Source organism: Brassica napus, chromosome A3, assembly GCF_020379485.1.
Source record: "Brassica napus cultivar Da-Ae chromosome A3, Da-Ae, whole genome shotgun sequence".
NCBI lineage: Eukaryota > Viridiplantae > Streptophyta > Magnoliopsida > Brassicales > Brassicaceae > Brassica > Brassica napus.
The window spans coordinates 14,700,476-14,715,710 of NC_063436.1; the positions used below are offsets into that span (position 1 = coordinate 14,700,476).

Genomic DNA, 15,235 nt, shown 5'->3' on the forward strand with positions numbered 1-15,235 from the left:
ATATTTTAAAAGTTAAGTGTTGTAACAAAGTTATTTATTGACCAAACCAAAAAAAAAAGCAGATCAACACCACCAAATGTTGGCGGGTGAGATATATGCATGCAGATCTCCTGCTTTTTCTACAAGAAGACAAAAAATATTGAACTGCATGCAGATCTCCCGTTTGAACTACTTTTGCAAACAGAAAAAAATGAATGGTGATTACAGTGCGGGAAAACTGCATGTGCAGGAGAACTGCACTTGTCCCGCTCCTCAATTCGGACACTAAAAGCAGAAATAAAATTTACTAAAAAAGCAGGGAGGGAAGGCTTGACTTTTTTTTGTCATCTTATTTTGATTAATAGTGTAAAACAAAGAATGTCAAATTTAAAAGTTTATCTTATATGGAAAAGGTATTTTGTTTAATTCATAAAATTTCATTTATAATTGTAAAAGTAATTGGATAAGAAAATGAGGTAAAGTTGTGGGAATTATTGAGAAAAAAACATATATAAGTGCTGGATGGTGTAAATAGATGGCAACGTGTCAGAGAAAGTAAAATAAAGAAAAAAGTAATTAAACGTCACTTTGGTGTAGACTCATCAGCGTCGGTTCGAATCAGTTGAACCAATCTTGAAACTTACCAATCAAACACACTATTAGAACGCCGCTTTGCTTCCATAATCACCGGTTCGACTCTGCTCTCCGATGATGAGACCGTCGAGAGACGCCATTCAGTCTTACATGAGCATCACCGGCGCCGACGAGTCACTCGCCATTCAGAGTCTTGAGGTTCCTCCTCCTTTTCTTTTCTGCATTGATTTCGTTTTCGGATAGATTTGAAATGAGTTTAGTGTTTTCAGCTAATTCACTGAGCAGCATCGTATAGGATCTATCAGTGTAGATCCACTAATCGCTAGTGTAAACTTTTTGATCAGGAACATAGCAATAATCTCACTGAAGCCATCAATGCTCACTTCAGGGATGTGGAGAGAAGCATGTATGTTGTTATCTTCTTTGATTTTTGTTCTCTTCTTCTTCATTGTATAATAAACACTCTTTCTTTATTTGGTCTTTATCCTTCCAGTCTTGATCCAAGCTCAGACACTCGTCCACAATACAATGCTGTGGAAGATAACAGTCATCATGTTCGTAGTGGTGGTGGTGGTAGCGAGTCTAGGCCAGTTCCAGGCGGACTTCCATCTCTCCTCTCTGCTGCTCGCTCTTTTAGACCCTCGTTGCTTCTAGATCCCAACTACAGGAGAAGTCTGCTTAGGCAGCTCAGTGGCTCTGCTTCTTCTCCTCCTCCATCATCTCACACGGGAGAAGTCACAGGGTTCCCTGCTAGCTCTACCTGGGGTGCTGCTAATGATCAGATTCGTCCTCCTGGACTTGGAGATGTCGGAGGAGACGGTTATGCTAGACATTCACCTAGCTACGGATCCCAAGTCTATGGTGGAACAACACATAGGGATGCTGAATCACCTGTCTATGGGAACGATGCGGAAGAAGAAATGATCAGAGCTGCCATCGAGGCTTCAAAGAAGGATTTTGAAGAGGGGACTCGTCACAATGTATAGTATTATAGCTTTCACCGGATCCTGAATTAAATGAGCCTCGCATATTTTTCTAACCTTTTTTTTTTGTTTTGGTATTGATGCAGGTTCCATCTAGCGTTTTATCTTCAAGAGAGGCTATTAACAAGGAGGACGAGGACATTGCCCGTGCAATTTCTATGTCAATAGAGGTATGGATTAGATATTTTATCTGCTATGTGTACCTGCTGATGTAGGGTGATGTCTCACATTAGCGTTAATGGCTTTCAGATGGAAGAGCAAGAGAGTGTAATGCGAGAGCAACTAGCTGAACTTATGCCTCACTCCGTAGAGCAATCTAATACACATGAAAGTAGCAGATATAAGGTTTGAAACTGAATTTCTCTTCTCCTCTTTTGTAAGACTCATTCTTCCAGCCTCTGATTCGTGAAAGATATCGAATAGTGTGTACGCATATGCACATTGGTATAGTTCCTTAACATTTTCACCCATTTATTTGGGTGACAGTTACATTCCAAGTTTCTTTTTGGTGTAATGTGTTGAAACTCTTTAAGCTAACTAAAGACTTTGTACTTTGAAGCCCGGGAGCTCTACATTACAAGAAAAGCGCGAAGATATTAAACAAAAGCAGCCAATTGATGTAAGCTCTCAGCACGGACATGAAGCTTCTTATCCTGAAGAGGTAATTATTCAAAAACAGTTTGATTTCTCTTATCAGTGATAGTAGCAAAAGCATCTTTTTAGTGACTAGCTTCTAGTTGATCATGTGTTCTTCTTACCCTGTTTTCACCTCCTGTTGCTGGACTTCTACTAGTGGGGTGGCATTCCGTCAAAAGAGCTACAGGAGGCAATAATGCTGGAAAAGGCACTCTTTAGTGGAGTAGCTAGAGAAAATACTTCACATAATAATCTGCCTGGAACTCACACGGAGTCACAGTCTGCTGATAAGAGGGCCATTGGAGAGGTAATCTGCTTATCTTTTGAAGGTGAAAGATGACATGAACATAGTCCAGTGTGTGAACAACTCCTTTCCCATGCATGAATACATACATAGGTAGAACTCAGCCTACAAAAGGGCTTATGTAATCAGAGTAAACCCTAAGATTTTCAGCCAATATAAAGATATGATCATTAAAGGAAAATGCGTCTGAAATGTGGTTTAGCATTGATTTCATAACTACAGATCCTTAATATTCAATCTGGGTTGTAATGCCTGTCCAGTGAATGCTAATATTCACAATTGTTTTGGGTACGTCACTTGTGGCAGGAAGCTGAGAGATCTTCCATTACGAAGAAGGAAGCACTTCCCATAGAGCCATCAGTGGATAATGAAGATGCCATCACTCTACTTGTTAGAATGCCAGATAGCAGCCGTCATGGTCGTCGCTTTCTCAAATCAGACAAGCTTAAGGTGAAGTTTCCAAGTCTCGAGTGATTAGTGTGAGTAACATTTTTTCGTATTTAAGCTTCCTTAACAGTTGTTTGGTTGAATTGTAGTACCTATTTGACTTCATAGATGCTGCTGGACTAGTCAAACCAGGCACATATAGAGTGGTAAGCCTAGTGATGAGCGGTATTCTATTTGAGTATATGTCACTTCTAAGATTCGTTTATATTAGTTTCTGCTGCTACAAGCCTCTCTTATAAGTGGTATGAATGTGTAAATAGATTAGAGCATATCCTCGACGTGCATTCAGCCTTCAAGACGGTGCCTTAACCTTTGAGGAACTGAGTCTCACCAACAAGCAAGAAGCGTTGTTTCTGGAACTACTGATATAGTAGTAGCAATGTGTACCTCTGAGATGATGATAGCAGAAACTAGTTGAGTTCAATGTACTGTAAGCCTTTAACCGCTTTCGTAGCTTTAGACCCAACGCATGGTTACACACATTGTTGTAAACTCTCATATGTTTTTGCTAATGTTGAATCTCCGGTTTGAAACACTTTATACTGGCATTTACAAATATATATTTGAGGCCCAATTATAATATATTCAAGGGTGATGTCCAAAAGCATGCAAAATGTAAAATCGACGAGACAACCAAAAGAAATTTAAATATTATTTAATTAGTTTTTCTTTTAATATTAGGGAGCCCATCAGTGGCGTATCCACCGTGCTCCGCCTGATGCAAGTCGGTACTAAAACACTGAGAAAATTAAATAAAATAAATATTATAAAAAAATCGCCGACAAATCTGAGATCTCTCCAATTATAAGATTTGCATCTGATCTTGTGTCGAAGAAGAAGATATTTCGAGTGGTGAAGAAGCTGAGCTAAGCTAAGCTATGGGGCTACCTTCTTCGAAACGTAATAATCAGCGTCAATGGAGCCTCCTCGACATCGTAACCGCCGCCTTCTTCGGCATCGTCCTCCTCTTCTTCATCCTACTCTTCACTCCTCTCGGCGATTCCATGGCCGCCTCCGGCCGCCAAACGCTGCTTCTCTCCACCGCGTCAGATCCGAGGCAACGCCAGCGGCTGGTGACGCTGGTTGAGTCCGGTCAGCATTTGCAGCCGATCGAGTATTGTCCCGCGGATGCTGTGGCTCACATGCCTTGCGAGGATCCGAGGAGGAACAGCCAGCTTAGTCGGGAGATGAATTTCTATAGGGAGAGACATTGTCCGTTGCCGGAGGAGACTCCTCTCTGCTTGATTCCTCCGCCTGCTGGTTATAAGATCTCTGTTCCGTGGCCGGAGAGCCTACACAAGGTATTGGATTCAAGCTGCAAACTTAGGGGATGTATTCAATCTAATATTTGAGGCGATTTGGATTTGATTTAATGAGTTTTTAGATGATTTTAAGTGAATTAGAGAATTTACTACGATGGTTTTAGTATGAAGTTTAGAGATTTTGGAGGAGTTTTTAAAAGTTTAGGTTTGAATAAAAACGGATTTGTCATTTTTATACAAATTAGTTCAGATTCTATAATTGAATACACCCTTTATATGAGCTAGTTCGATTTCTGGTTTTGCAAGGCTAGAGATATATATATCTCTTTGCTAGGATGTTATACTTACTGAGCGTTTTAAGCGTTGCAGATATGGCATGCAAACATGCCATACAACAAAATTGCTGACCGGAAAGGTCACCAAGGATGGATGAAAAGGGAAGGTGATTACTTCACTTTCCCTGGTGGTGGCACCATGTTTCCTGGCGGAGCTGGCCAGTACATTGAAAAGCTTTCTCAGTATATTCCTCTTAACGGGGGAGTTCTCAGGACTGCCCTTGACATGGGATGCGGGGTAAGATATAAGCATCATAGTAGTCTCTTTTTTTGTTTGTATTCACATTTTGCTCTGTATTGGTACAATACGATTGTGAAACCTTTGCAGGTCGCAAGTTTTGGAGGTACTCTACTATCTCAAGGCATTCTAGCTCTCTCGTTTGCTCCGAGAGATTCACACAAATCGCAGATTCAGTTCGCTTTGGAAAGAGGAGTGCCTGCGTTTGTTGCCATGCTTGGCACTCGTAGACTCCCCTTTCCTGCATCCTCCTTTGACCTTATGCATTGTTCCCGATGCTTGATTCCTTTCACGGCATACAGTAAGTATCTTGGGTTATGAGAGTATAAACTTTGACATCATCTGTTAGTTTTTTTGTCTGATTATGCTTGGTGATTTGTCTGCAGATGCAACTTACTTCATCGAAGTTGATAGGTTACTGCGCCCTGGAGGATATCTTGTAATCTCTGGCCCACCTGTTCAATGGCCTAAACAAGACAAAGAGTGGGCTGATCTTCAGGCGGTCGCTAGAGCTTTGTGCTATGAGCTAATTGCTGTCGATGGAAACACTGTCATCTGGAAGAAACCTGTTGGAGATTCATGTCTACCCAGCCAGAACGAGTTCGGGCTTGAGTTGTGTGATGAGTCTGTGCCGCCAAGTGATGCATGGTGAGTTTCCTCGGAAATAGCACTCATATGACCTCCTTGTATAGTTTTGTGGATGAGAATATCGAACTGTAATAGAAAGCAAAAGTGAAGTCTGTTTTTTTTTTTTCTCTCCTTGTTTCAGGTATTATAAATTGAAGAAGTGTGTTACTAGACCATCGTCTGTCAAAGGAGATAATGCTTTGGGAACTATTCCCAAGTGGCCGGAAAGGCTTACTAAAGTTCCTTCTAGAGCCATTGCCATGAAAAACGGGTTGGATGTGTTTGAAGCAGATGCAAGGAGGTGGGCAAGAAGAGTTGCTTATTACAGGGATTCCCTGAATTTGGAGCTGAAATCTCCAGCTGTCCGCAATGTCATGGACATGAACGCATTCTTTGGAGGATTTGCTGCAGCGCTTGCATCTGAGTCTGTGTGGGTTATGAATGTCATCCCAGCTCGGAAGCCATTAACTCTTGACGTGGTTTATGACAGAGGTCTTATCGGTGTTTACCATGATTGGTTAGTCACTTTTGTTGTCCATATTATGTTATCAAAGCAAAGATTGCATTCTATTTCTCTTGTTTTGTATATTAGCCGCTGCCAGCATCAAGGATCAAACTTTTCTATTGGTTCTTGCAGGTGTGAACCTTTTTCAACATATCCTCGCACGTATGATTTCATCCACGTATCAGGAATTGAATCACTGATAAAACGATCAGACTCCAGCAAATCGAGGTATAAACAAAACGTTAAACCATTCTCGGTTGCTAGGAAAAGGTGTCTGTCTTATCCAATTTACCTGAACTGAATGGTTTAATATGCATACAGGTGTAGCCTAGTAGATCTAATGGTAGAGATGGACAGAATACTGCGTCCAGAAGGAAAAGTTTTGATCCGAGACACTCCAGAGGTGCTAGACAAAGTAGCAAGAATGGCTCATGCTGTAAGATGGTCTTCTACCATACATGACAAAGAACCTGAATCCCATGGAAGAGAGAAGATTCTTGTTGCAACCAAACCTCTCTGGAAAATGCCATCAAACTCCCACTAAAGACACACAAAAAGAAACAAAAAAAAAAAGAAAGAAAAAGAGAGGAGGAAGGTCTTCCCAGACTTGTAGGTAACAGTCACTTTCTCTCCAGCCCCCATATGTCTGTCCTTAAAACACACCATCCTGACGATATACTTTTTTTATGTGTGTTCGTGACATTGCTTCCAAAATGTATCGCAATCGTATAATGTTAATTCTTGATCACACGTGGTTCTGTCAATGATTTCATGTGCGGGGTCTACCTTGTCGCCCACATGAGTAAAGTATGCATGTGACTCTGCATATACAGTAGTACTTGTACTCGAGGCCATGTATTAGGTGCACGTCCTGAATACTCACTCATTTGTGTATTGAAAACCCCAACTTACTGACAATTTCTATGATCCAATGTTAGCAAAAAACAGTTGATGTAGTTTGATTGATTTTGGGTGAGAAACAAAACACGTTAGGAAGACTTCTCTTTTTCAGTACTTTTAGCTTCAGGTGTGGAGACATTGTGGTAAAAAAGAAAAGTGAGAGAGAAAGAAGGTGAGGACCATTAATTGGAATAATGGGATTGGCTGGTATAGTCCTCTTCTGAACCATATTTTGTTGCTCACTTGCTCTCAATAAATGATCTTTGGTGCTGTAAACGTCCAATAAAAGCTGATCGTTTTTCTGTTTAAACGTAACATCGGATGCACTCTAGAGGATTCAATTAGATTTGACTCTTGTGGTACTTACTCATCATGGAATTGTCTTAGTAGAAAAGTCTAGTCTTTTGATAGCTAAAAGGTGTATGCCATTATTGATTCTAAAGGGGTCTTCTGGTTTGTTTCTCTGGTCAATAAAGCCTATATGACATCCCGAATATGTTCTTACGTTAGCAACAATACATTGGTCGCAACGCGAGTACGCGACATACAGTTTCATGTCGTGTGTGTAAGATAGTTAGGGCTAATCATTTTCTGGGGTTGAGAAAAACATCAAGTGATTGGAAAAAAATGGAAGCGAAAGTCTTGTGCATACCTGAAACGATAAATATAAGAAGTCGTAGTGTGTTGTGTTGCGTTTTTGCTGGTCGGTTGTTCTTTGGGAACCGACATTCCCATGTGCTTCAAACCGAACCAAACCAAACCCAATATGATCCACCACTTTGGCCGTCCTTTAAATTAGTTCCCACGTTTTGTTTCTTTTCCAGTTTTATAGTTTTTCTTAGGTTTATGGATCCATACTTTCGGTTCAATTAATTCTGACTCTTTGTGTAAACACTAAACCCTAATGTATCAATCATCAAAACAGTAGTCTCAGTGTTTGTATGTTTATAAATTTAACTGTAGCTGAGCGAGTTGAATGACCTTCTGAACTGACGATTTGCTAAATAAATTATAACATCAGAATAATTACATTTGAAGCATATTTGAAAACTTGAAAAATTATGCACTCAAATAATATTTCCCCAAACTTTGGTAGATCTGCTGAATAAGAATTACATTTAGCACACTTTGCAACTTGGACTTTTTCATAAAATATGTAAAATATAAAAAGTAGATGATAAGAACATAAAATTAATGCGACTTCTCCTATATGCGCGCATAGCACTAGGAAGTACGGTTAAATAGTGCAAAGTTTTCTCCATCATCAAATCTAATAATTGTTGTACTTAATTAAATTTTCCAAATTATCCCACCATCTAGGGGATACAATTTTGCCCAATAATGGAGTTTAGCAAGACTAATTATGGAATGTCTTTTTAGTTGACACAAGCTCACATCTTCATGTCGTTACTTGAGAATAAATTCTTTCACAACTCAAAGATTATATAGTCTATTTGATTATGTTCTAGTAATAATATATATCAAAGTATCATAATATAAAAAAGGGCATGTCGACAATAGAAAAAATACATATAATGGAGTCATGAAAATTTGTGGGGTTGCTAGACAAGTCTATAACAAAAATAAAAGTCGTCTATATTTTCCGCGAATAAGGAAATAGCGAGTACAGAAAAAGCGCGTGAGTTAGAAAATGGTAAAAAGGAGGAAAAAGTCAACCGAGTTCTTCTGGTAAAAGAGTCTCGTGCATTCGTAAGGTTTTCAAGAGTCCACATATCTCATTCTAACGTTTTTTCTCACTCTTTTCTCCTCAATTAATTCATTTAAAAACATTATTTTTCCTCTAACGTATAGTTTCATTTTATAGACATAATCTATAAATAAATATGTTTAATTTGAGTAAGAGCATTCAGTCAATGGTGTCTTGATTTAATTTCAAAAATATTCTGTTTAAAAATGGTAATACTTACAAACGTGACTTTATTATATTAAACATTGTCCAAAATTAATTTTTTTAATAATATATTGTCTAAGAAAAAGGTAAATAGCTTAAAGTAGATTTGAAACCATATATAACCTATTCAAATTTGATACAGTGCTTGTTTAAGTTTTATTTTTAATAGGAATCTACAAATAATTTGAAAAGATTTGTAAGTAAATAAATAATGTCATTAGTTGGTTTCAGATTTAGATTTTTTTCTTCTAATTATAATATATATAAATAGACAAATATAAAAGTCAGTTCAGTTCTAAGATCAGCTTGGTGGGTCTTTTTGGATTTGAATTGGATTTAATAGATTCACTTTATTAAAACAGAACACTTTAGCTAAATTTGTCAAAATGCATTTAAAATATAAAAAAAGAAAGAAATTAATAAAAGAAGAAAACAAATCTATAGTACAATATAAAAATAAATAAAAAATACAGAAAGGGGAAAAAGAGAGTCAATATATCAACATGCAAGAGTGAAGAAAGAGAGAGAGAGAGAGACTCTTCTTCTATTCACAACATTAGGGTTTCCCATCTTCATCTTCTCCATCACTCTCTCAAACCATTAATTACAAGAGAGAGAGAGACTGAGAACGAAGAGCAAAAGAAGATAGAAAAAATAAAGAAAATTTTCAGCTTTCGTTCTCCTTCTCTCTCCTCCATAAAGTTTCTGGGTTTCTTCTCCCTCATCCTCTTTTGTTTTCCTGTGATTGAGCAGTTCTCGATCTACTCATACCCTTTTCCGTGAAAACTCTCTCCCTTTATTCTCTGGGCACTTCGACATAATAAGAAGACTGACAAATATCATTTTGATGAACTTCGGTAGTCTCTTTGACAACACGAACGGTGGTTCTCCCACCGGAGCTAGAATCCTCTCCGGTTTAACATATGGCAACCACACCACCGCATCCACCGTAATACCCGGCGGTGCTATGGCTCAAGTGGCGGCAGCGAGTCTCTTCTCTCCTCCTATCAACACGAAGCCTGTTTACTCATCAGGCCTCTCTCTAGCTCTCGTACGACGCCGTATCCTCTACTAATATGAATAAATAGTGAACAATAAGAAAAACCTAATTTATTTATTTTCATTCGAACAACAGGAGCAACCGGAGAGGGCCGGACCAAACCGTGGAGAAGCATCGATGAGGAACAACAATAACGATAATAATAATTTCGAAGGGAGTACGACTAACAGGAGAAGCCGTGAAGAGGAGCATGAGAGCAGATCTGGAAGTGATAACGTGGAAGGTATCTCCGGCGAAGATCAAGACGCCGACGATAATAAACCTCCTCGGAAAAAACGTTACCACCGACACACTCCTCAACAAATCCAAGAACTCGAATCGTACTCCTATAACTCTATCTCTCTCCATGCTCTTTCGTTCGATCTAAATTAATGTCTTGAGTTTTGTTACAGCATGTTCAAGGAGTGTCCACATCCGGACGAGAAGCAACGACTTGACCTTAGTAAGAGACTTTGCTTGGAGACCAGACAAGTCAAGTTCTGGTTCCAGAATCGTCGCACTCAGATGAAGGTTTGTTTCTTTTCTTTGTTATCTTTGTTTTAAAGAATTATTTATTAAATCAAATCGTTTGCAGACTCAGTTAGAGCGGCACGAGAACGCGTTGTTGAGGCAAGAGAACGATAAGCTAAGAGCTGAGAACATGTCCATACGCGAAGCAATGAGGAACCCAATGTGCAACAACTGTGGTGGACCAGCCATGCTCGGCGACGTCTCTCTCGAAGAGCACCACCTCCGCATCGAAAACGCTCGCTTAAAAGACGAGCTAGATCGCGTTTGTAACCTCACCGGTAAATTCCTCGGCCACCACAACCATCACTCCTCTTCTCTAGAGCTCGCCGTCGGCAACAACAACGGCGGAAACTTTAACTTCCCTCCTAATTTCGGCGGTGGCGGTTGCTTACCACAGCCGCCGCAGCAGCACCAGTCGATGGTGGTTAATGGGATTGATCAGAGGTCGGTTTTGTTGGAGCTGGCTTTAACAGCTATGGATGAGCTGGTGAAGCTCGCTCAGAGTGAAGAACCGTTATGGGTCAAAAGCTTGGACGGAGAGAGAGACGAGCTTAACCAAGAGGAGTACGTGAGAACGTTCTCGTCAAATAAACAAGCCGGTTTAGTTACTGAAGCGTCGAGAACGTCCGGTATGGTTATCATCAATAGCTTAGCTCTCGTCGAGACGTTAATGGACTCCGTAAGTTATTATTAGTTCTTTTTTATTTGATTTTTTTATTTTTTTTTTATCTCTAATGAATAATGATTATTATTTTTGTTTTAACAGAACCGGTGGATGGAGATGTTTCCGTGTAACGTTGCAAGAGCCATAACCACTGACGTTATCTCTGGTGGAATGGCCGGGACAAGGAACGGTGCACTTCAACTGGTAATAACATAGCTCTCTCAAATCACATTCCGGTTTAGTCGGTTTAATATTCGGTTTCGTTATGAATTTTACTACAGATGAATGCGGAGTTACAAGTATTGTCACCGTTGGTTCCGGTTCGCAACGTGAATTTCCTCCGGTTCTGCAAACAGCACGCGGAAGGCGTGTGGGCTGTGGTCGACGTTTCAATTGATACCGTCCGGGATAACTCCGGTGGATCTGCCGTCACGGTCCGGCGTTTACCATCAGGATGCGTAGTGCAAGATATGCCCAATGGATACTCTAAGGTAATTAACTTAAAATAAAAATAAAATAATCATAATGATAATTAATCACGTAAACACATTTGGAATCTTTTTTCTACGAAATGTTTTGTTATTGGGGTTTGAAAAAATTCGATGGAAATGAAGAAAAAGTTAGGATCTCTAGGTTTTAAATTGAGTGATCACTAGACGAAGAAGAAGCTCATGCATCAATGAGTCTTGTTTTTTAGCCATTACTCGCTGCACCCACTTCACTGTCACTCTCAACTTTCTTTTCATATCTTTTTTTTTTCTTTTGGGTTTACCGTCTTTTTTATTTTCAGACGTTTTTTCAAAAAAGAATAGTTCATAGAGTATGATTTTATGTCAGAAAAGAAAAAAAAGATTTATAGAATAGGCTTTTTTCTCTTTCTCGAATTCTGATCCCCGAACCTTCCGAGATTGCTGAAATTATTTTATGGATCCGGATGCTTCTCTATCTGTCGGATTCTCTGGATTAGATTTCAAGTTTTCGACAACTGTGTTTGTCTCCAAATATCGAAATCCTTCTTATAATTATTTATTTTGCTCTCTATTCTATGAAGCATCTGTCCAAAAATATTTGGTGCGCATTTTGAAAAGAACACATTAATTTCATATGCATGCACAAAATAATGCCTTCTAATTATCGTTTAAATAAATCTTATTTCCTATTTCTAATCCAATCTTCTATGCTGCCTCGTATCTCCCCTATGTATTATATTTAATATATTTATTTCATTTGTACTATTTTCTTCAAATTTTATCTTCTCATCTTACACTTGGTTGACTACATGGTGTTTAATCTCTGGTCTAACCGGTTTAGTTATCGCTTGTTTATATGCTAAACCAGGATTTGTTTCTGGTTTGCGCAGGTCACGTGGGTTGAACATGCAGAATACGATGAAAACCAAATCCACCACTTGTACGGGCCGTTGCTTCGGTCAGGTCTTGGTTTTGGCTCGCAAAGATGGGTCGCTACTCTTCAGAGACAGTGCGAGTGTCTGGCCATCCTCATGTCCTCGTCCGTTACACCGCACGACAACTCATGTCCGTTTCCTAATTCACGCACTTATCAATATAACACTTTAAATATGTTATAAATCTGTATTTAAATAACTTTGACGTATGCAAAACACAGCAATAACGCCTGGTGGTCGGAAAAGCATGCTGAAGTTAGCTCAACGTATGACGGTCAACTTCTGCTCGGGCATCTCTGCGCCATCTGTCCACAGTTGGAGCAAGCTCACCGTCGAAAATGTTGATCCGGACGTTCGAGTTATGACCCGTAAGAGTGTGGACGATTCGGGTATTGTTCTGAGTGCTGCAACGTCTGTGTGGCTTCCGGCTTCGCCACAACGTCTGTTTGACTTCTTGCGGAACGAACGGATGAGATGTGAATGGGATATATTATCTAACGGTGGTCCCATGCAGGAGATGGCCCACATCGCCAAAGGTCAAGATCAAGGCAACTCCGTTTCTCTTCTCCGCTCCAATGTAAGTTTTGTTTTTCCAAAGGTCAAGAATAAACCGGTTTACTCTTACCGGTTAGTTAGTCTTATTTTGGTAATACCGGTCCAGTTTGATGAGTTATTCAAATAATTGAGTAGAGTTTCCGGTTAACTAGTCTGGTATGTGTGATTGGTTCAGTAATGTATGGAACTGATAGGTATGGGGAGTGTGGATTAGGTGATAGTGACGTATTTGTCCCTGATTGAGGTGGTAGTATAATGGACAAAATAGTGGATAGAGAAAGGACAATTTAGTAATTTGGGTGCTCTGCTGCTAGCACAAGATGACATTATAATATGAGTGGTTCTATATTTATACTTGTGTGTAGAAAACAAAAGCATCACAGCTTTTTGTAAGGGTTTTAAAAAAGTCAAATTAATAGGACAGTTTCGAACTTTACTGTATTTTTGACTTTTCACTTATTTTCTTTGGTTGTCTGAAAAAGTTATTTTGACTTGTTCCCCCTTTTTCACCCTAAAGCGTTACTGTTTTGCATGTTTGGCAGCCAATGAACGCGAACCAAAGCAGTATGCTAATTCTACAGGAGACATGCATTGACGCATCTGGAGCGCTCGTGGTGTACGCGCCTGTAGATATTCCTGCCATGAATGTTGTGATGAACGGTGGAGATTCATCCTACGTGGCTCTACTTCCTTCTGGTTTCGCTGTTCTCCCTGACGGTGGCTCTGGAGACGTTGAGCAGCGACCGGTCGGTGGAGGGTCACTCTTGACGGTGGCGTTTCAAATCCTTGTAAACAATCTTCCGACGGCAAAACTCACGGTTGAGTCAGTAGAGACGGTTAATAACCTAATATCATGCACCGTTCAGAAGATCAGAGACGCTCTTCAGTGCGAAAGCTAAGGCTCAAGGTGTACCGTTGTCCGTTGAGCGTGTGTGTGTTTGTTGTCTTTTTTGTTGAGTTGTGAATTTTAACTATATGTACTGTGTACTTTGGGTTTTAGTTAAGTTTGGGAGGGGGGTGTCGAGTCAAGAACGAACCGCGCGGGTGGCGAAATCCAACTCCTTTGTCACCGTGGTTGGGACCATGTTAGGTTTGGTCTGATCACGGTGGAGGAGTTGGTGGTTCGGGTATTGACTGGGGTTGGAAACCCCCTTTGTTATCCTTTTGGGTGTCATTATTATTATTATATAAAAAATTGTAGTAAAACTCATGTATCGAGAGTGAGCCACACGCACCGTCAGATGCTGTGGTTTGCTAACGCGGGCTGGGATATTATGAGCAGTATGTGGTTGGACTTTGGATGGATCTGGTCCGTTTATGTGTCCCTCGTGGTGTGCATTAAGAAAGTGCATTAAATGTGTTTGCAGGCTAATATTAATTCATTTAATGCTATTTTTTCTCTTCTGCCCGTGCGTGGCTCCTTGCTTTTGCATGATGGGAGTTTAGGACGTATCCCGCCATTTTCGTTCTGCCACGCCATACCATGACAGACTGGTGCGAGAACCCGACGTTACGCCGTCCTTGTCTCCGTTATGTCTTTTTCCTCAGTGTGTTAGCAAATAGGAATTGACGTATTGAGTTGCCTAAAAAAAAAAAAGAAAAGGAACTGACGTATTGAACACTAACAGGATGGACACGGTTTTGGGCCTTATTTTAAGCCCACTACCAGTTTAGGGGCTGGGCTAATGTGGCTATGAGTAATAGTTTTTTTCATATATACATTAACTGGGCCCGTGATATGTTGTATGGTGGGAACATTATATTTTGCTTTCCGAGCCCAATTTATATTTCGATCCTTTTAACAAAGCCCTATTGTTTCCGGTTTTATAAATTTAATAGCGAAGCAGTTAAGGAAAGTACTCTGAGATTAGGGAGGAAAAGTTGATAAGTTAATTAACTACGCAAAGTAGCCTATGTATCTCGATCGAGTAAGTAACTTTAAAATGCGTAAAACATAGGGACAGCTTGAGCCTATAATATGTGTTTATCCAATTCTAACTCCTAGGGTAATGTTTAGAGTTAATAATAAGGACAGTAATAAATTAACATGAAAATCAGGGAAGGAAAGAAAGAAAGAAAGAAAGAGAGAGAGTAGTCAAAGGAAAGGTCAAATGATCCAAAACCCGCATATTCCGCGTGCCTAGATGCAATCATTCTATATCCGTCCGTAGATAATTTAAGTTAGGGGTATTTTGGTAAACACAAGTGGTCGAAATGAGGAGGCTTAATCCTAACCCGTCGGATGAGCTGCGACGATGAATCAACGGTGATGAGTCAATGTTTGACCAAAAGAGGAGAACGAGGTAGGCATGATTGGCG

At 39.8% G+C, this 15,235-nt stretch overlaps 3 protein-coding genes across 4 annotated transcripts; all 3 read left to right on the plus strand.

Moving 5' to 3' along the window:
* Positions 1 to 510: 510 nt before the first annotated feature.
* Positions 511 to 3,478, plus strand: LOC106438607 (plant UBX domain-containing protein 9). Of its 2 annotated transcripts, none has more exons than XM_013879840.3 (10): positions 511 to 771; positions 918 to 979; positions 1,067 to 1,553; positions 1,643 to 1,726; positions 1,806 to 1,901; positions 2,116 to 2,217; positions 2,350 to 2,499; positions 2,812 to 2,946; positions 3,033 to 3,089; positions 3,204 to 3,478. In XM_013879840.3, exons 1-10 carry the CDS (start codon positions 688 to 690, stop codon positions 3,312 to 3,314), a joined length of 1,368 nt encoding a protein of 455 aa, XP_013735294.2. In that variant the 5' UTR covers positions 511 to 687; the 3' UTR covers positions 3,315 to 3,478. The 2 variants fall into 2 exon arrangements, with proteins under 2 accessions (XP_013735294.2, XP_013735293.2); XM_013879839.3 differs by having other exon boundaries at positions 512 to 771; positions 2,803 to 2,946.
* A 146-nt stretch (positions 3,479 to 3,624) lies between these two features.
* LOC106438606 (probable pectin methyltransferase QUA3) lies at positions 3,625 to 6,674 on the plus strand. Its single transcript, XM_013879838.3, has 7 exons — positions 3,625 to 4,244; positions 4,575 to 4,778; positions 4,869 to 5,079; positions 5,165 to 5,426; positions 5,548 to 5,922; positions 6,043 to 6,138; positions 6,232 to 6,674. The coding sequence occupies exons 1-7, from the start codon at positions 3,822 to 3,824 to the stop codon at positions 6,452 to 6,454; spliced, it is 1,794 nt and encodes a 597-aa protein (XP_013735292.2). The 5' UTR covers positions 3,625 to 3,821; the 3' UTR covers positions 6,455 to 6,674.
* Positions 6,675 to 9,212: 2,538 nt separating this feature from the next.
* LOC106438605 (homeobox-leucine zipper protein ANTHOCYANINLESS 2) lies at positions 9,213 to 14,234 on the plus strand. Its single transcript, XM_048776147.1, has 9 exons — positions 9,213 to 9,773; positions 9,858 to 10,102; positions 10,175 to 10,292; positions 10,357 to 10,971; positions 11,059 to 11,160; positions 11,238 to 11,447; positions 12,317 to 12,491; positions 12,583 to 12,938; positions 13,459 to 14,234. The coding sequence occupies exons 1-9, from the start codon at positions 9,570 to 9,572 to the stop codon at positions 13,813 to 13,815; spliced, it is 2,382 nt and encodes a 793-aa protein (XP_048632104.1). The 5' UTR covers positions 9,213 to 9,569; the 3' UTR covers positions 13,816 to 14,234.
* Positions 14,235 to 15,235: the final 1,001 nt, after the last annotated feature.